Raw genomic sequence first — 22,584 nt, forward strand, 5'->3', positions numbered from 1 at the left:
TAGCCCCATAAATGTGGCCAATTGGAAAAAGTTCCATACTCGGACGTCACTTTTTTCAATTAATTTTCTAGCGCCAAAAGTTACATCTTTTATGGTTATTCCTCCACTTTCCCTCCTCTACTCTCACCCTCTCCTTTCCTTAATTTCTATTTATTAATCAGTACAGTCAGTTACTTCATCGGGATTCGAACCTCTGACGCTTGCTTGATACACGAGACTCTTAACCGCTAGGCCGCGCACGATCGCTGTTGCAATAATCAATCTTTGGACGCATTTGAAGTATCCATTGAAATAAACTAAATATTCATGAGAAAATAAATATTCATAATGACGTTTGCACTATCATTGGCAGGCTCATGCGACGTCATGGTTGTTGATGTCACGTGTATAACGTACCGCTGTCTTTCAGCCACTACGATAAGTTTTGACCGGCTGCTTCAAGTTAGTTCTGCACGACGTATGCATCCAAAATGTGCTCTAAAAACACATTTTGAGTAAATTTTTTTCACCTTTACACAGCTTCCTGGATTTCTCTTGGTTCAAATGATAAGGTGAGGTGACAATTAATATGTTTGGCAGCAGATAAATTGACATCCGAGTATGGAACTTTTCCCTATTTTAGGCTTAGTTTGCAGGGTTTTTTGCTTTAGAAGCATACTCACCCTCTTTATAGGCTAATCAGAAAGTGCTGCCTTTTTCAGATGTCTATTTTTGCCTTGGGTGAAATTTCCAGATTCATCTGCACACGTTTCCGTATCAAAATTTCGACAAGTTTGACACGTTTTTGTAGGCCTACATGTGGAAGTGTGGCCTATGTTTACGGAGGTAGTCCAGTAAATTGACCACATTTATGGGGCTAGTCGGACTACACTACAGTCATGACATGCATGACATCATGGAGCAAGGAAATATGCGTTGCAATTTTTGATCCTTTTTTTAATATACCTACCATCATGACCTTTTTTCGGGAATTTTTCGTGCTAAATGGTGATGCAGTCCACTACTTGTAGAAAAGTATACCTTCGTACAGATCAATTCTGGTCTGTCAATCACTTTCCTTCCAAATTGCAGAGCAGAGTGGTTTGACTTAAACTCAGTGGCTGTGCAGCTAGTACGGCGAATGTCGCGAACCGCGATGCGCGATATCATATACCATGTACATGTACTAGTATACGGGCCGGTGTCGTGTAAAAAACCGTCCGGTGCCAAATAGTGTCCGCTGAGCATGCGCAGTAGGCGCCAGACACTATTTTATACATGCCAAATAGTGTCCGGTGCCAAATATGTCCGGTGTCACGGTCTCACTTCCCCGGCGTGCTAGCTTCTCCGGGTGGATTCGGCGGACAGTCGATCGAGCGAGAACAAGGGCGAAAAATCGGACAGTATTTTGCAGGAAAAATCGGACAGTATTTTGCAAGGGGGAATCGGACAATATTTGGCAGGGCGGGGAATCGGACAGTATTTGTTGGTAGGAAAAATCGGACAATATTCAGTGGCGGGGGAATCAGACAATATTTGGCAGGGGAAATCGGACAGTATTTAGCAGGGAAAAATCGGACATTTTTTTCGCAGGGAAATCGGACACTATTTGGCAGGGGGAATCGGACACTGTTTAGCAGGAAAAATCAGACAGTATTTGGCAGGAAATATTGGACAGTATTTGGCAGGGGGAATCGAACAATATTTGGCAGGACGAATCGGACAGTTTGGCAGGAAAAATCGGACAATATTTGGCAGGAAAAATCGGACCGTATTAGGTGGGAGAAACCGTAAAATATAACGTTGGTTATAATGCTATACAGCACAGTACTACTACACACACTTCACACGGCGTGTACGTACTGCACGCCAAACAGGTGAACTGACGCGGGAAAAAAAAAAACAGATAACAAGGAAAACGTTAACAGATTGTAAAAAGCAAATTCAGGTGAAAAGAGATCTTTTCTATACGATGTATTGACAGCTCGACAAGGCACGCAATAGGATGCCCGCTAAGCGCGGACACTATTTGGCAATTGGCGAGCGTCCGTAAACAATGTGACGTCATAGACGCATGACAGATCAGAACGCATTATGCTCATTAGCGGACACTATTTGGCACCGGACGGTTTTTGGCACGACACCGGAGTGTACGCCCGCTCCGTGTTGAGTGCGTTCGATTACTTCCCCCAGCTCACTCGCGCCCAACCTCGTCCCCAGGGTGTCGAGCAGTACGCACCCACCACTACCTGCTCTCTGGGGACGAGGTTGACTCGCGCCTGGCTCCTGGCGTGATGATAGACATGCGCAGTTGAGCTAAATAAACGAATGGTTTCATCAGGTAAAGTTTCGTGCAAGAGCTGGAAACATGGGCGTCGCCAGGATTTTTTTCTAGAGGGGGGCAAAACATATTTTCCCAACAAAAAATCCTTTTTCTCTCAACATGTTCTCGATTTATCAGTTTAGAAGGCAGGGATATTTTCCCCGCCCCCCCCCATTAAATTTACACTAATACATGACTTCTCGCCTCTGTTCTTTTCTTTTCTTTTCTTTGTTTTCTTGGGTTTTTTGCTTTTCCAGTGCCCCCCCCCCCCCATCGCAACGCCCATGGCTGGAAAGTTCAACTTTGACAAGACACAGGCGGGAAAAATGTTGCAACCTGACGCCACTTTTTACTTGATATATCATCTCAATGAAGGTCATTCATTGCGAAAATGATGATAAGACATGAATCTGGGACTGAGAATTATCTCCAATTCTGTTTGGAAATACTTTGAAATTTTCTGGACTCTCCATAGACTTGTACACAATCACGGAAGTGAAGTGGCGTCATCTCCATCTCCACTGTTAATAAGTCAGCAAAATATCCTGCATGCCGGATACATCAACGCTAACTTGCGCACTGCGTGTGGAAATAGACTACTGGTAGATATTGTAACGGGAATCCGGGGCTCGATATACCCAGGGGTACAACGAATCCCTAAAAAAAAACCGGGATTAATAACCAGGAGAAATCGGTGATGTATGGCTGAGCTAGTGCTTGACCGGGACCAGCGTTGAGGGCGCCGTCACAACCTCAGGACGTCAACCTGAACCAAGTGGAGTTCGTCTGGTAGCGAAGCTTTCTTCAAGGCCTCGATGACTTTATGGATAGGGGAAGGGTAAGGGGAGGGGTTGGACTATAACTTGGCGCGCAAACGCAATAGAAAAGGGAAGGCTGGGGTGGAGAAGGCAATTTGAGTCTGTCCTATAGGCCTTAGGTCTGGCTCTTAAGTCTTTCCCTATAAAGTCTGACCCTAAAGTCTTGCCTAAGAGTCTGGCCTAAAGTCTTGTTCTAAACCTTTATTCTGAGGCAGATTACTTAATTAAAAAGACAATAACTGACATAATTCAGCCAGGCAGCAGAGACAAGTGGCTATAATTCACAATCAAACTTCTTGTTTGTTTTAATCAATCACCATCAAATAATAATAATCAAACACTTCATCAGATTGGGTCACTTTAGTTTGCATACGCACATTCTAATTGCTGCCGCTTTAACACAGTGCGCAAATTGGACTGATAGCAAGTCTAATTAAGCATGCTTTGTGCGCGGATATGTACACACAGTTACACGGCGCATAATGCATGGGCTGTCGTTGGCCGTTGCTTCCTTTTCCCAAGCTGTGGACATCGGTATTATTCTTCTTCGTGCTTCGTCTCTTCTTATCTTCTTCTTCTGGCTACTTCTTCAATTCCTCTTGTTTCTGCATCTTCTTGCTTGTTCCCTTTTCTTATTCCTCTTCTTCTTCCGATTCCTGGCATCCGCTTGGTTCTTCCCACAGGGCTTGTTCTGGAGGCGAACAGCTAGAGCGCTCGATTGCTGTTCCAGCTCGCCTTTTATGCACTTTTGGCAGGGCCGGCTAGCTGAATATGGGTCGCAGTGAGCGCGCGCGTTCCAATAGGCTAAAAGTGCGCGTAGCGCGTATCGCGTATGCAAAACGAGTCACCAACCCTGATGATGAAATCTCTGCATTAGTTAAGTACATCATTAACCTGTGTACAAAAGCCAATAACACACAAACAATTGGTGCATTCAATAACACTGTGCACATACGTCAAATGCCTTGATCGTTATAAAACTTGCATATTAAAGTACCTGGAAGAAACAACAGTGTAACGCAAAGTTAATTGCTTCTTCACATCAGTATTCTATAAATACTACGAATATTTGGTAAGTCTAGTAGGTTAATGAAGTTGGATTTGAGGGCTGAAAATGGCCTAAAATCAACAAGTTTCATCTCCATTCTGTAGTCCGAGATTCATGTTAAGGAAACCAGACTATTCTCTAGTACGGACAGATTATTTAAAGGAAAAGCTGATTTTTGTCACAATATTATTAAGGGAATAACAGTGTGAGGAGCCGGTCTTCACTGCGTGATAATGACCGGGTGTGGGGGTGACCGCTGTTAATGGACCGAGACGAAGTCGAGGTCCATTAACAGCGGTCACCCCACACCTAGCCTTGACCAAGGCTATCAGCTTGTTCCCATACGAGCTTGTTCCCGCTACCGCACACCGCGCGCGCCGCGACACAATCACTAGTTGTACTATATACCGTTAGCCTCAACGACCCTTGCGTGTGCTTTGTGTGCATGTACGTACGCCCCACACACACTTCCGCAAACAGCCGCACAGTATTAAGTCGAGGCGGAAGATGGCTATTAGCTTGTTCCCATACGAGCTTGTTCCCGCTACCGCACACCGCGCGCGCCGCGAGACAATCACTAGTTGTACTATACCGTTAGCCTCAACGACCCTTGCGTGTGCTTTGTGTGCATGTACGTACGCCCCACACACACTTCCGCAAACAGCCGTACAGTATTAAGTCGCCTCGACTTACTGTACGGCTGTTTGCGGAAGTGAGTGTGGGGCGTACGTACATGAACACAAAGCACACGCAAGGGTCGTTGGGGCTAACGGTATAGTACAACATTGTGTTGCTGCGCGCGCGGTGTGCGGTAGCGGGAACAAGCTCATAATGGGAACAAGCTAATAGCCTTGGTCAAGGCTACCCCACACCCGGTCATTATCACGCAGTGAAGACCGGATCCTCACACTGTTATTCCCATTCATAAATACCTTTATAACGAAATAAACAGTTAAAATGTTCCAATTTTGTGACTTTTTTCCGGCGATATTTCCAGACTTTTTGTGTTCATGTTCATGGGCCATATTTTAGCTTAACAGCTATAACGACGTAAACTCAACAGAAACTGCTGCCGTAGCGAGACAAATTACAACAATGTTTTCATATCTTACCTGATGGAGGAAGCTGAAATCTCGTTTACACATTCCTTGTGTCCGGAATTACAAAGATGCTTGGTCGAAAGGTAAATATGTCGGTGGGTGAAGTGTTTCAAAGAAAATAAATCGTAGATCTACGATTTCGTCGTAAACATCCTCAGTATATACTGCACTGCTGTACGATGTCGTTTCAAAACTTCCTTACGCGCGCGCACGCACGCATCCCTAGCAACTGTAGGGCGTACGCGCGCGTCAGTCTCACGCGATGGGGGTTGAGCGCATGTGCAGTGCTCAATTGTTAAAAGTTACCGCAGGACTGTTACTATATTTTGACCAATCATTGGCTTGCATGGGGCTGAACGGGGCTTGATCAATGCTGGTTCAAGGGCCATTTATTCGCTTGATCTTTGAAGCCGGTCCATTATCACCGTTAATGACCGGCCACGTGATCGAGTCTCGACCAATCAGAAACCATCAACTCTCCAAGGTATTTATTAATATAGATTACTGATGTGTCCTTTGAACTCAGCTAGAGTTGCACTGTTCACAACCTAGCTAGCAGCCGAGGAGAGTGAGTTTCAGTGTTTAACAGTCTGTTGACACGAGGAATGAATCAGAATGAATCAGACGTTAGACAGGAGCCTGGCTCCGTGGATAACGGGTGATACTCAGACTACTTGTATCTCTGGTATTAGGCTGAACATAGTTGTGAAGTGGAATGTCGACCAACCCATTTTTTCATCTTGCATACATAATTTCTGTTGATTTCTTCTGTTCTGTAGTGTGTCCCATCCCAAGTCATCCAGAAGTTTAGTAACAGTTCCCGTATACCTTTGGTAGTTTTCTGTGCAAAGCTTTGTTGAGGGGTCCCATGCGGATGCAGCATATTCTAAGAGTGGTCTCACTAAGCTCAAATAGGCAATTGCTTTCACTTCACGGTAACAGATCCACAAATTCCTGCGGATAACATTCTGCACTCTTTGAGCTTTCTTGATTGACTCTTGAACATGAATATTCCAGCTAAGGGTATTAGATATGTGAACACCAAGGTATTTTTGAGATTAGACGCTGTCCAGAACTTGATTGCAAAACTTTTATTCGTGCTGGGGTGGGTCTCTCTTGCAACAGCGTCAGGTTGCAACATTTGTTTGTTTTTTGGGGGGCCTGCAGGCTGCATCCGAATCGTCCACGCCCAGTAAAAATACGCGGGGACGCGCTGACAATAATTCGTAGCCGTAGCTCTGTTCATAGAGCTTTGTAGCTCTATGCTCCGTTCCTGCCCGTTTCGGACACGGCCTGAGGCGCCCGCCGGAGGTTGCATGGCCTTATGGGGTACTTACCCACGTGACTGGCTTGGCGAGTCGGTTACTTAGGCCAGACTCGAGTTAGCGCCAGAAGTCACGTGAGAGGTAAATCGAAAGCTGTCTGGCTTGAACGAGTAAGCGCGGGGAAGTAATCGAACGCACTGGTAGGGTACGTATTTGTACGGTGACCTGTGAAACACGATGACGTCAACAAATTGTAGTCTGGTTCCCAGACCAAAAGATTCTGACTATTCCTAATAATAGCCTTTTGCAACCTCGTAACCCGTGGGTGGAATTGTGTAATTACAAATGTGCCAAAATACGGCACATTATAATAAGGGCTGCAGTTTATCCGTTTTACGTGCCGACGCCATCTTTAAAATGTTAAAAGTTGCGATTTTGAAGAATCAATCCTTTCAAACACAACGTTTGGACGTTGTGTTAATTAGCAAAGATTTGTATTAAAATACTTACCCCTTTCGTACCTTTACAACCACAGATACAGGGTGTTTTTTTAGCGAAAAACGCGGCTGACATAATCCATATCGTACAGGCATCACGACTTTTGAATCATAATTTTTTTTTTCGTACGTGACGTACGTGCAAAGCACGCGAGCGCATTATGGGCGCACCCGACGTGCAATCTTCGAAATGCTTCATATTAATATGAGCAAATTGGAAAGGAAATTAGTATTTTCGAGAAGGCGTGGACGAATGATCGCGAAAACACGTACTGCACGTTGTGAATAATAGCACCAAGTACACGATAAAAATCCATTACTAGCCAATAGCGGTATCCAATCAGGATACAGGAAGAAAGTTTCCTATCCAGGGTTTACCATACTGGACAATGGTATCGCCCTACAATGCACGTGCGCGTGCCCGTCCTTTTTTCCATTGTTGTGTCATATTGAGCACGCGCGCTTTAGCTCGAACATGACGTAAACAATTAAAAAGGACTGCGCGTGTTCTAGGTATATAATCTGCCACGTTGAGGCTAAAAAAATGCTGCTTTTTTTGCAGTTTTTCGAGAACCGCTCGTCCAAACCACTTCAAACTTGGCACTGCACATTCTGCTATCCGCAGCAATACACCCGCCGATTTTCAACTTCATACGGTGCCCGGTTCTGGAGATAATCGACGGACAGACAGACAGACAGACAGACAGAGATTCCTTGAATTGTAGTATAGACTAGTGCAGTGCCCGTCTAAAATGTGCATGTTCGGGAAACGCAAATTGCTTTGCTGCTCGTATAGGTTGCATACTGGCAGAGTTTTTGGAGAACTGCCCATGCAAACAACGCACGCGATTCAATGGTACGAAAGCCCTGTAGTGCCATCAAGTATATATTTCGCCAAGTTCGTTTTTATGAGTTATATATTTCGCCAAGTTCGTTTTTATGAGTTATATATTTCGCCAAGTTCGTTTTTATGAGTTATATATTTCGCCAAGTTCGTTTTTATGAGTTATATATTTCGCAAGGTTCGTTTTTATGAGTTATATATTTCGCCAGGTTCGTTTTTATGAGTTATATATTTCGCCAAGTTCGTTTTTATGAGTTATATATTTCGCCAGGTTCGTTTTTATGAGTTATTTATTTCGCCAAGTTCGTTTTTATGAGTTATATATTTCGCCAAGTTCGTTTTTATGAGTTATATATTTCGCAAGGTTCGTTTTTATGAGTTATATATTTCGCCAGGTTCGTTTTTATGAGTTATATATTTCCCAAGGTTCGTTTTTATGAGTTATATATTTCGCCAGGTTCGTTTTTATGAGTTATATTTTACGGAATTACGGAGTTTAATGAAGTTACGGAGCCCCTAAAGGGACATCCAAAATTATTTTTTTATCTCGTGCGCACGACATAATATCTCGTGCGCACGAGATAATTATCACTGGCGCACGACATATATCACGTGCGCACGACATAATATCTCGTGCGCACGAGATAATTATCACGTGCGCACGACATATATCTCGTGCGCACGACATATATCTCGTGCGCACGACATATATCTCGTGCGCACGACATATATCTCGTGCGCACGAGATAATTATAAGTATTAACGGAGCTTGCGCATGTTGTGCGCACGAGATATATGTCATGCGCACGAGATAGTATGTCGTGCGCACGAGATAATAACATAATTTTGGATGTTCCTTTAGGGGCAGCGTACCAGACACGCTGCTTTCGTTACACACAAACTCGTCCGCTGCAAGTGCAGCAAGCTCCGTTAATACTTATAATTATCTCGTGCGCACGAGATATATGTCGTGCGCACGTGATAATTATCTCGTGCGCACGAGATATTATGTCGTGCGCACGAGATATTATGTCGTGCGCACGTCATATATGTCGTGAGCCTGTGATAATTATCTCGTGCGCACGAGATATTATGTCGTGCGCACGAGATAAGAAAATAATTTTGGATGTCCCTTTAGGGGCTCCGTAACTTCATAAAACTCCGTAACTCCGTAAAATATATCTCATAAAAACGAACTTCGACAAAATGTATCTCATAAAAACGAACTTCGAGAAAATGTAACTCATAAAAACGAACTTCAACAAAATGTATCTCATAAAAACGAACTTCGACAAAATGTATCTCATAAAAACGAACTTGGCGAAATATATAACTCATAAAAACGAACTTGGCGAAATATATAACTCATAAAAATGAACTTGGCGAAATATATAACTCATAAAAACGAACTTGGCGAAATATATACTTGATGGCACTACAGGGCTTTCGTACAATGGTGTTGTTTTCACAGGTTGAACGCACACTTACGTCAAAGTTTGTGCCAAGTTTGAAGTTCGACCACCTACAATGGTCGCTCAGTCGACTGCAAACATAATGTGCCCGTGTACATACAAAAACATGGTATCTCAGTGCTATTCACCCATACTGGACAATGTATCGCCCTACAATGCACGTGCGCGTGCCCGTCCTTTTTGAATTGTTTGCGTCATATTGAGCACGCGCGCTTTAGCTTAAACATGACGTAAACAATTGAAAAGAACGGCAGTGCGGGGTGTTATGTTCTAAGCTGCCACGTTTGCCTCCGAAAATACTTTTTTTTTGCAGCTTTTTCGAAAACCGCTCGTCCAAACCACTTCAAACTGTGTTGTCCCGAGCAACACACCCGCCGATTTTCAACTCCATACGGTGCCCGGTTCTGGAGATCACCGGACAGACAGACAGAGATTCCTTGAATTATAGTATAGACTAGTGCAGGGCCAGTCGAAAATGTGCGTGTTCGGAAGGGGCAGTTGAGAACTGCAGCTCGTGTAACAACGCACATTATTCAATGGTGTGAACGCACACTCGCAAGTTAAACGCACAAAATGTCGTCACCCCCCTGGCACTGATATTTACCCCTACTGGACAATATGGTATCGCCCAACAACTGTAGGGCGTAGTTGTAGGGCGATACCATATTGTATTAGAGTTGCTCATTCGACCGCCTACATACAGTACAGTGATGGTTGCTCAGTTGGCTACAAAATGCATGTGCCCGTGCATGCCACTCACGTAGGATGGAACGCCGTATTATCGCGGTACTTATCACGTTTCTCGTTCGGAATAGAGATTGCCCACTAACCTTCCAGAATTGTCCTGTCTTATGTGTAGTATAACTCTTCCTTTTTAAATTAATATAAAAAAATCTGACAGGTGGTGTGGTTTATTCCGTGTACGGTGCCTGTGAAAATAGACATGCGCGGCGTGTGCGAACGGAGGTGGACTCCCTATTATCGCGGTATGCGGGAAGTGGATTTTATAATGATCCCAACTTTTTTGTTCATAGTTTATGTTTGACCAAACACCCCCTGAATAAAGTCTGATATTTTCCCTGTAACGTTCAAGTTGATTAAAGACAAAATGTCTGCAGGATGATTTCTTAAGACCCTGCCCTTCCCCCGAAAGGAGAACACAAATCCCTGAGGCAAGTCTACTGATCGGCGATTGAGGGCGCCATTCACTTTACACGGTATGGTCGTTTTATTTTCGCTAACGCGCGGTGCTTATTTTGATCCCGTAAAAGTTGTTACGATTTCGCGCTGCAAATATCGTCGTTCGACTTCATTTTACATTTGCAGCTGAAGAATGGGAACCAGACAATGGATCTCTCATGGACAGAGCGCAATTAAAGATTTATGTTAAAATATAAACGGTACCTTTTAGCAGACACGGTGAGGGAAAATTTTGCAAGTTTTGGAAAACGTTAATATTTATTAAAATCGTTAAAACGGGAATCCCGAAAGACACAACATCTTTTAATCGTCCTTTTTATACAACTCGGTAGAAAATCCTTGATGACTGGTGAACTGGATAAAAATCGCCACTTGAAAGAGTTTTGACACTGTAAAAAGAGAAATTTCCCATGCCGCGATAATAGGGATGCCGCGATAATAGGGAGTCCGACTATATATGTACGTACGAAGACAATGTGCCCGTCCTGTTTGCACTGTTTGCGTCATACTGAGCACGCGCGCTTTAGCTCGAACGTGACGTAAACAATCGAAAAGAACCCCATGATGAGCCCGTCCTTTTTACATTGTTGCGTCATATTAAGCACGCGCGCTCTTGCTCAAACATGACGTAAACAATTAAAAAGAACGGCAGTGCGTGGTGTTCTAGGCTATATTCTGGCGCGCAAGGCCTCAGAAAATACTGCTTTTTTGCAGCTTTTTCGAGAACCGCTCATCCAAACCACTTCAAACTTGACACTCTGCACATTCTGTGGTCCCGAGCAATACACCCGCCAATTTTCAACTTCATACGGTGCCCAGTTCTGGAGATAATCGGCGGACAGACAGACAGACAGACAGACAGACAGACAGAGATTCCTTGAATTGTAGTATACAAATATAACATGGTTTGAGGGTGGACAGTCGATATTCGCTCCCCGAGGTATTGGAAGTTCGCCGAGGGAACTAGTTTGTCAACTTCTAATACCGAGGGGAGCTAATATCGACTGTCCACCCGAAATAAACCATGTTATATTTGTTTTACTATACATAATACACATTCAGTTGCCGAATTTTGTTTTATGGTTATGCACCTAAAACAAAATTCGGGGAAACTTGTACAGCTCACCAAAAGATTCAACTTCAATTACTAGTTCGGTTCGTTTGCAATATAATACAGTTACTACAGTTGTAAATACAGTTGTTTGCAATGTGTACAACTTTCTTTTGTACAGGAGACATCTTTACACGGTCTATACATTTTCTCCAGTACAGCATCATTGAGCTCTGGAAATTAACATTTACGCGAACCGTGCAACCATGCATCTCTCCTGTGCGATGTTCGCGCGTGCGTACAGCACCCGTGCGACAGTTCCTCGACAGTTCCTCTGTAAAGCGCATGCGTAGTAGACTGTCGCACGGGTAACCCATGCGACAGTCTACTACGCATGCGTATTTACAATGTGCGTGAATCCTCGCGCGCGCGTTTGGTAAACAGCAAGAATAACATCTGGCACGTGATGGTGAATTGACCAGTGAACTTGTTGAAGTGAACTTGTTGAACAAAATCGGGATTTTTTGAACGAATTATTTGATATTTTTTTACGGATAAGGTATTTATGAATGGGAATAAATATGTGCTCGGTCGGTATTTATCACTCTGTTTAATACCGCTTAGAGTCTGGGTGCTGATAATTACCCTCGCCTCCGGCTCGGGTAATTATCAGCACCCAGACTCTAAGCGGTATTAAACGAGTGATAAAAACCTCCGGAGCACACATTTATTCCCTTATTATTCAATGGTGTGAACGCACACTCGCAAGTTAAACTCACAAAATGTCGTCACCCCCACCCCCCCCCCGGCACATACAGTGCAGTGATGGTTGCTCAGTTGAGTACAAAATGCAAGCCCGTGCATGCCACTCACGTATATGTACGTACGAAGACATGGTGTGCAGTGCTATCGCCCTACAATGTGCCCGTCATTTTTGCAGGGCCCGTCAAAAAAATTCACCTGTTCGTTAGGGGCAATTTCAAAATGCTCATATCATGCAAACAACGCACACGATTAAATTTTGTTGTTTTCACAGGTTAAACTCACACTCATAGGTTGAGCGCACTTTGTACATGTCGCCAGGCCACCCCGGCACTGATATTCACCAATACGCCCGTGCAGCTACTCACCTACGTGAGTAAGGTTGCTCAATCCACCGCCTACAATAGTGGTTCAATCGACTGCAAAATGCTGGTATCGCCCTACATACACGTGCGCGTGCCCGTCCTTTTTGCATTGTTTGCGTCGTATTGAGCACGCGCGCTCTTGCTTTAACATGACGTAAACAATTGAAAAGAACGGCAGTGCGCGGAGTTCTAGGCTATATTCTGGCGTGTTTGCCTCAGAAAATATTGCTTTTTTGCAGCTTTTTCGAAAACCGCTGGTCCAAACCACTTCAAACTTGGCACTGCACTCTGCAAGTATGCAACCTATACCAGCGGCAAAGCAATTTGCGTTTCCCAGACATGCACATTTTAGACGGGCACTGCGCTAGTCTCTACTGTAATTCCGGGAATCTCTGTCTGTCTGGCTGTCTGTCTGTCTGTCGTGCTGTCGTGCTGTCTGTCTGTCTGTCTGTCTGTCTGTCTGTCTGTCCGTCGATTATCTCCAGAACAAAGCGCCGTATGAAGTTGAAAATCGGCGGGTATATTGCTCGGGACCACAGAATGTGCAGTGTTAAGTTGGACGAGCGGTTCTCGAAAAAGCTGCAAAAAAGCAGCATTTTGTTAGCCTCAACGTGGCAGATTATATTGACTAGAACACGCGCAGTCCTCGCGTGCTCATGAAAACACAACAATGGAAAAAAGGACGGGCACATTGTATGTCGATACCATTGTGCAGTATGGGTGAAAAACACTTTTTGGTCTCCGTACGTACACGTACGTGAGTGGCATATGCACGGGCACATACATTTTGTAGTCAACTGAGCAGCCATCACTGCACTGTATGTAGACGGTTGACTGAGCAACTCTTACTGTAGGGCGATACCATGTTGTCCAGTAGGGGTAAATATCAGTGCCAGGGGATGACGACATGTGTGCATTTAACCTGCGAGTGTGCGTTCAACCTGTGGAAGCACCATTGAATAATGTGCGTTGTTTGCACGAGCTGCAGTTCTCAACTGCACCTTCCAAACAGGCACATTTTCGACCGGCCCTGCACTAGTCCTTACTATAATTCCAGGAATCTCTGTCAGTCCGTCTGTCTGTCCGTCCGTCTGTCCGTCGATTATCTCCATAACCGGGCACGTATGACATTGAATTTGGGCAGGCATACTGCTCGGGACACCAGAATGTGCAGTGCAAAGTTTCAAGTTGTTTGGACAAGCGGTTCTCGACAAAGCTGCAAAAAAGCAGCATTTTCTTAGCCTCAACGTGGCTAGCCTCATACCTAGAACACGCGCAGTCCTTTTCAATTGTTTACGTCATGTTTGAGCTAAAGTGCGCGTGCTTAATATGACGCAACAATGGAAAAAAGGATGGGCACACGCATTGTATGTAGGGCAATTATTGTTCAGAGTATTTCTGGAACTCACGTACGTGAGTAGCTGCACGGGCGTATGGGTGAATATCAGTGCCGGGATGGCCTGGCGACATGTCGTCGCTTTGCTCACGAAGTGACAAAAACCTCGAAAATCGATAATTATTCGATTTTGAGTTTTACTAGCCATTTTATTATAGTTGTCTCAAGGAACAATTTGACCAAGTTTCAAGGCAAAATATGGTTTACTTGCTTAATTCTTGTAAACAAACAATTGACAAAAAGCCTGAAATCGGTGATTTTCATTTTCACCAAGTGTAAGAATGTGTAAAATGTTCTCACGAAGTGACTTTTTGTCACTTCGTGAGCAGGGCCAGAAATTATACAAAGTGCGCTCAACCTATGAGTGTGAGTTTAATCTGTGAAAACAACACAATTGAATCGTGTGCGTTGTTTGCATGATATGGGCATTTTAAAATTGCCCCTACCGAACAGGTGCATTTTTTTTTTGACGGGCCCTGCACTAGTGGAGATCTACGGAAGCCCATTAGCGCCACTGCAAGTATATATGTTACGGATTACTAATTCGTTATTACGGATTGCTAATTCGTTATTACGGATTATTTAATTCGTTATTACGGATTATTAATTCGTCATAACGGATTATTAATTCGTTATTACGGATTATTCAATTCGTTATTACGGATTAATGTGTTGTTTTTTTTCACTAGAGAGGGGCAAAGCATATTAAAGGGAAAATACCACATTTGCAAGCATCGAAAAATCAAACTAGCGAGTTTGTATGAAATACCTTACAGGATGTTGGTAAATGATAGTCTAAAGCATCCTGTCAAATTATGGCACCTGGTGTGAGGTCATTTTCAAGTAAATGGTATTTTTGTATACATTTCCAACGCTGGTCGGCCGACCACCGTTGGAAAAAAAACATAACTATTTTTCAACTGCTGCTCCAAATTAACCAATTTTTTTTTCAGTCCAAATTTTATTTGCTATTGGTTGCTTGTTCATGAATGGGGGCAGGTCAGCTAGACTGGTTCCCTTACTATACAATTTTCCGACATCTATAAATTGATCCATTTCATTTTCAGTGGAGTCAGGGAACCAGATTACTTGGACATTTTTGTTTTTCTTGGTTTTACAGCATCTTCGAGCACAAAACTTCAAACATGTCAGTGCAACAATAATTTGATCTATTATACTAACCCCCGTAGTGCATTTCTAAAAATTAAAGCAAAAGCCAATGATGTACATTCCCTTTAAATTTACAGCAATATTACATCGCGCCTCTTTTTCTTTCCCTTTTTTCTCTTAATTTTCATGGGGGGGGGGGAGCGCCCCCTTGCCTCCCCCTCCCCACGACGCCCATGTCCAAAGCCTTCTATGCAGTCGTATCGTTGTTACCGCTGCCAACGGAGAAAAAAAGGAAACGGATGTTAGAGGTCACTCCATTGTCTTTTGGGTCTGAATTTATCTCATGAGTGTAGAATAATAGTTGCAATATCCTGCCTTTGCACTACTGTAACTTCTTTTTTTCATCACGAAAAGCTGGCGTTTTGAAGAATATAAATGATAAATAGTGATAAGTTTGTATACAAAGTGAATTGACCCATCCCAGGGTAATAACCGGAGGTCTGATATATGCTCCTCCCACATCTGAAATTAGTTGAATGGAAACCCAAATATCTGTAGTACATGAAATTGTGTGAAGTTTCAATTCAACCTGTTAAGATGATTTGTTGCCATGGTCATTCAAAAGTCGGCACTCTCAATCTCATGCACACTCTTATGTAAAATAAACATGGTCAATGTGATGGGGAAAGTTAACATTTAAGTCGACCTGTTTTGGACATTTTTGCGACGAGAGTATGCCCTATTTACGTAAAATTGGTGTCAAAATAACCACAGGACATCCAAACAACTGTCAGAGAAACTTGGCGGGATTTAAAAAGTGCATTGCGACGATATAGGAAAAAATGGACATGGAGGGGGTTGCGCTCCCTCCCCCTCCGTATTTTGCGCCGCTCTTAAGTTAGTTATTCTGACCTAAAATCACTCTTTAGTCATAATCTTAAAATTCAAAATTGCCAAGGCACCAATACAAGCTGGTTTTATTTTCTCCTCTACCGTTGTGTCGCAAGGGTATGAGTGAAAAAGAAAAGGTGGGGGTAAAGGCCACGCCCCCCCCCCTGCGCTTTTTGTGCCGCTTTTAAGTTCATTAGTCTGATCTAAAATCACTCTTAAGTTTTTTTTTTCATAATCTACAAGTTCCAAGCTAATGATAGTTGATTTGATCTTGTTCTCGAATTTGATTAAATGAAAAATTTGCCGCATGGCGCCAATGGGCCTTTGTCTGATCTAGCGAAACTTAAGACTGGCCATGAGTGTGATCAGGGTCGGTGATACTATGTTTTAAGACAATCTGGGGATTTGTTCCCTAATTTTGGATTTTGATTAAACCCTATCCAGTTCTCAGTGCATTCTGATCACGTGCTCTCCGCATGTGAGTACCAGATTTATTTCGTAATAATCCGTAATAACGAATGAAATAATCCGTAATAACGAATTAATAATGCGTAATAACGGATCAATAATCCATAACAACGGATTAATAATCCGTAATAACGAATTAAATAATCCGTAATAACGAATTAGTAATCCGTAATAACGAACTAAATAATCCGTAAAATAACGAATTACTAACATATATAGTCGTGTTCCCTAACGTGGCGCACTTCGAAGCTTACCCAACTTTCCTCGTGTAGTGTTGCCAAACCTCTTTGTTGATAAACCTCAAATTCATGCAGTGAAATACTGGTACTTTTACCTTTTTAATGCTTGCTATTTAACCTCTGTGAACAATTTCGGTTTCATAAAATTTAATCCGAAATGCAAAAACGGTCGCGTCCGGAAATTGGGCACAAATTGGCGGAGTGTTCCCTAACGTGGTGCACTTGAATAAATCTCAGAAAATTCCAAATTAACATTTAAGAATTTCTGTAAACTTAATAAATTCTGATAAATCATTATTATCTTTACTTACAAACCCAGCCAGATGTCTGTCAGAAAATTATTTTCTTATTTTCGGGGCATTTTCAAAGGGTTCACTTTGCACTTGAAAATAAAATCGGAAAATCACGCCAAAATAATGTTTTCTTTTAACTTTGTAACGGGTAAATAAACTCGCGATTTATGAACGGGAGTGTTTAGAACTTGATGAAATTTCACTTTCAGTGAAATTTTAGTTAAAACTTTTGCTCTAGCTAGGCGCTACAGGCGAAAAATAAAAGTGCGCCACGTTAGGGGCCGCGCCACGTTAGGGTACATCAACAATACTTGCAGTGGCGCTAATGGGCTTTCGTAGAGATCAATGTGTGACGACCATTGAAACTTTCAAACCACTGATCTCTATATAAAGATCAGTGTTTCAAACCCCGACCAGTGAAACGCGCGGCGCGCACAAGATGGAGGGCGCTGTGTCCTATGACGCAATCCCCGCCAAAGGACGAGTAACAACAACGACGGTACGGGGCCGGGGACAGGGAACCAAACCGTTGCCATGCGTACCGCATCGTATCACTTCGGCACCTTGCCAACTCGGCACCTGCCACCTCGGCACCTTGTCAACTCGGCACCCACTAACTCGGCACCTTGCTAACTTGGCGCCTACCAACTCTGCATCTGTACTAAAACCAACTCGGCACCTAGCCGACTCGGTACCTAGCCGACTCGGCACCTTACCGACTCGGCACCTCCGATAAGAAAGAATGCACTGTACACAAAGTATTTTCAAACAAAATTCGAAATGTTTCTCAGATCCTGAATCAAGATTTGTTCAACATTACTGACTTCCATTGAGATGGTTTTATGATGAAAAAAAAAACTCGATGAATGACCAATATAATGTAATTAAGTTAAAACATATTGTAGCCAATCTGGTTTGCTTGACGCTTCACTGAACCAAAATACAGGGGTGGGGGAATTTTCGACATTCCCGTACCATCTTAATGTGCGAGTATACTCCAGCGGAGGTTTATCTGCACAGATAAGTGATGATGATAGTAAAGATGATCTACGAGAGTCTGGCGAAGTTCCCGTCTGGGCTGATTTGTAAAAATGGGTGAAAATTTCACCTTGTTTCGAACCGATGCATATGCAGTCATTCTAATCCAAAAGTAAAATCATTGTTCATAATTTGACTACTTATGAGAGATGTACTATAGTCAGGTGGCATATGGTCGGAATCGTGACCGACTGGTCCAAAGCACCAAACTTGGCAGATAGATTCTTATAGACCTAGAGAAGATATTTAGAAGGGGTGACACCTGAAATTCTTTTGGGAAAGGTGCCTAATTTGCATAAATCGTTAATCCCTGCCGTGTAATATATTTTCCCCCATATTTGGGTATATTTTTATTTTTTTATTTTTGTGAAAAGTGTATTTTGGTGATTCTACTTGCATATTCTTACTTCAATAACATTTTGTAAAGCATGTTAGTGACTGAATAATTATGAGGACATAGTAAATCACCAAAATTGCTACTATTTTACCCTAAAGTTACGCGCATTTACCTTTTCCTCAGATATCATCAACTAGTCTCGCCAAACGTGGGTATTGATGAGCTTCAAATTCACAAACGTATTTACTGACATAGTTAACCTAACAAAAATAAGTGGGAAATCATGTGAAAATTGATATCATCTTGATGTTTGGCCCAAAAGACCAAAAAAGGGGAGAAAATGTGGTGTCCGTAAATTGGGCTACTACGGGAAGGGTAACGTGGGGACTTGAACAAGTTCAACAAAATCCCCCCCAAATAAGAGATTATTGTTGTTTACAATAATTTCGTCAACGACAAAACGTTTTCTCAACAATAATTTTGAGAATTTCCTTGAACTTGTTCCAGTCTTCCATGTTAGGCAACCCTTCACCTTACTTGTTAGCCCAATTTATGGACACCTCGTTTTTCCCCAGTGTTTGTTTTCTGGGCTAAATATCATAATTTTCTCATTGTTCACATGATTTTGCATAAGGTTTCAATAGGGTAACTGTACCAGTAAGCTACGTGGTGAATTTGAAGTTCATCAATGCTGATGTTTGGCAAGACTAATTGATGATATCTGGGGACAAGATAAATGCGCGCAATTTAGGGCATAATAGTAGCCATTTTGGATCGTTACTATGTCCTCATAATTATTCAGTCACTAATATGCTTTGGAAAATGTTATTAAAGTAAAGATATGTAAGTAGAATCCCCAAAATACACTTTTCAAAAAAATAAAAAAATAAAAATATACCCAAATATGGGAATAAATATATTACACGGCAGGGATTAACGATTTATGCAAATTAGGCATCCTTCCCAAAAGAATTTCGGGTGTCACTCCTTCTAAATATCTTCTCTAGGTCTATAAGAATCTATCTGCCAAGTTTGGTGCTTTGGACCAGTCGGTTACGATCTTGACGAAAATTAGATCTTAGCCACCTGACTACTAATAGTTATGTCTGGCGTGCGGAAACAGCCGATTACGCGTACAAACTACGTTTGCCGCGTTTTTTTTGCGAAGAGGGATTGGAACTGAGGCGGCGCGGGCCGTCTGACATTGTCTGGTCGTTATCGCTGTGACCTCCTGCGGTCAGATGAACTTGATTAAAAAATTGTGGTTTATTTAATAAGGATTACAACTCTAACATTATGTTTGGTTTTAAAAATTGATAGAAATAAACTTTTGACACCAAAAATGACTGAATGTTTATATTTTCTAACACGCCAGCTGGTATAAAAATGATTTTAATTTTTTTTGTTCTAAGGAAACAATTGTAAGGGTTGATAACAAAAAAAGAAAGAAAAGAAGACCGGACTCCCTACGTGCAGCTATAGTCATTTCGTGAAATCATGCCACAAAATCCGCAGGGCTTAACTGGAAAAAGGGTCCGTACCTCGGAAGCCGGCCGTTGGGGTTTACTCGTTGAAAGTGTGTGTAGCTTGCCCAATGGCGCATGGCCACTTGCGCCACACAGTACCCGGTATATGAGCTAAATCATTAACAAACTCGTGTTATACTGTTTTTCATGACTGTTTTTATATTTTAAATTATTGTTTAAAACATGTATATCTGATTATTCAGGGACGGATCATGGTTTTGGGAGGTTAGGTCACAGTAAGTCTGGTGCCGAGTTGGTCAGGTGCCTAGTTGGAAGTTCGCTCGTACCCCCCGCCGTGCGCCCTGCAGGGTGGGGGGTACGAGCCAAAGTTGGAAGTCGTGAAAAAGAGGCACAATTTGGGTACCGAGTTGGCTAGGTGCCGATTAGGTGTTGAGTTGCTAAGGTGCCGAGTTGGCAAGGAGCCGAGTTGGCTGGTGCCGAGTTGGCTGGGTGCACGCCGAGCTGTGCAAACTTAGCTGCAGCCACAGCAGGTAGGTGGTGACCGTTTTAGCCGATTTTCGGCTAACTTTGACAGATTTTTTGTTAAAAACGAGTTTGACAGAAAATTTGACAGAATGGATCTTTTTGGCAGATTTCTGGCAGAATTCTGCAAAAATGGTTATTTGACAGAAAAAACAAAGTAAATTTGAAAAGAATGGTACACTTGTTTAAAAAAGTTTCAATCTTTTCAAACAAACCCCTGCATAATTAGGCAGGCTGGCTGGTCTAGGTGCTGAGGTTCACTTAGCCTTTAGTCAAGTCCCACGCGCTTACCCGGACACGTGACGCACCCCGGATGCTGACACGTAAAAAGACTAGCACGAGCGGCAAAGCCGCGAGGGCCTTTACCATCTCATAGAGAACGCTCATGTTTTTCTTTACATTGTCTACCGATTTGGTAGACATGCATAATGCATTACCCGTTGTGAATTGACCAATGAAAATGCAGAATTACTAACGTATATCAGCCGTCGTCTGGCGCCAGACAGCACGAGCGCCATGGCGTGCGTGCTGTTGCTGGTAACCGCAAACCACCGTTAGATGATTGGTTTATATTGCTTGATTTATATTACGTGAATAAATGAATAAGTGATTAGTTCCACGAGATAGTAAAGGCCCTCGCGGCTTCGCCGCTCGTGCAATAGTCTTTTTACGTGCCAGCATCCGGTGTGCGTTACGTGTCCAGATGGTCCGGGTATAGGCGCGTGGGACTTGACTAAAGGCTAAGGTTCACTGGGAACCGGACTTCAGCGTGACGAAACCGCATTTTGCCTGAAATTACAACTACAGCACTACTACAACATCTGAATGTGATTTTTTGTGTGTGTTTAGAGTGTATTTCGAGTAATTCTGGGGAATTTGGCAGATTTTTGATAAATCTGACAGATTTTTGAAGTGCATTTAGCAGAGTTTAGCCATGACCTTACGGTCACCCTGGCAGGTATGTACGCCGGTGAAACTTAACTTGGAGGATAATGTACTAACTATATGTAGCGTGTGTCATGTGTGTATGGGGACTAGGGTTATATATGTCTATACTAGCCGGACTTGAAAGGGATTTTTTGTTTATCCGAACGGTAAGTTAATCTGTCAGCATGGTCAGAGTCCATGGTCTAGGAATAGGATAGCCCTTGTCCGAAAATTTGGGACTCTCAATACTGGGTAGGCCGCCCTACATGCGCTAGGCCCAGGGCTAGGCCTACAGTCGTTTTCCTAGTTCTGGATAGCTGACATCATTCAGGCTCTTTCAGCTCAATTAGCATTAGGCCTAGGGGCCTACTCTACGAATTCAAGTGACATTGGATCAATAGTTTACCTAGCCCCATAAGTGTGGCCAATTTACTGGACTACCTCCGTAATTAAGGCCACATGTCCACCATTAGCCCGACTGCGTCTGGCCGCTATCGCAAGCTCTGTAGTACGGCCAGACGCCCAATGCTTCCAAAACTGAAAAAGACTGAATTTTTGTGGCCGCTGATGTAGCGATTTTGCTACATCTTTCGATCGAGATTATCTTTTCATCCAGGACACAAATTTCCAAAGTTAAGGTTCTTAGTCTTACTCTTAGAGCAACTCATACCTTTTCGAAAAAACATTCTTTGGTCTCAATATTTTCATCCATGTGGCCAAAAGACGACTTTCAGTCATCATCTTCCACAAATATCGTCCCGAAAATGCTCCCCATGCGATTTCAAAATGGCGGCCGCGCTGTAATGTATGCATTATGCTAGCGCGCTTGGGCAAGATAATGAATATGCATTATTTAGTTCATGACCTTGTGTTTGTATGGCCAGCCGCGCCGAGTGTCTGACAAACGTCATAAACTATGATGCATATTCATCATGACGTTTGTCGGACACTCGGCGCGGCTGGCCATACAAACACAAGGTCATGAACTAAATAATGCATATTCATTATCTTGCCCAAGCGCGCTCGCATAATGCATACATTACAGCGCGGCCGCCATTTTGAAATCGCATGGGGAGCATTTTCGGGACGATATTTGTGGAAGATGATGACTGAAAGTCGTCTTTTAGCCAGATGGATGAAAATATTGAGACC

General features: G+C 43.0%; 1 protein-coding gene across 1 annotated transcript in view; it reads right to left on the reverse strand.

Moving 5' to 3' along the window:
• Positions 1-1,148, reverse strand: part of LOC119741126 (sorting nexin-6-like) — a 48,403-nt gene extending 47,255 nt beyond the window's left edge. Inside the window, exon 1 of the mRNA XM_038216821.1 lies at positions 950-1,148. Within this exon, the coding sequence (XP_038072749.1) occupies positions 950-955 (6 nt within the window). The 5' untranslated portion in view covers positions 956-1,148. The remainder of the gene's footprint in view (positions 1-949) is intronic.
• Positions 1,149-22,584: the final 21,436 nt, after the last annotated feature.

This window comes from Patiria miniata, unplaced genomic scaffold, assembly GCF_015706575.1.
Source record: "Patiria miniata isolate m_02_andy unplaced genomic scaffold, ASM1570657v1 HiC_scaffold_11, whole genome shotgun sequence".
In the NCBI taxonomy this organism is placed as follows: Eukaryota; Metazoa; Echinodermata; class Asteroidea; order Valvatida; family Asterinidae; genus Patiria; species Patiria miniata.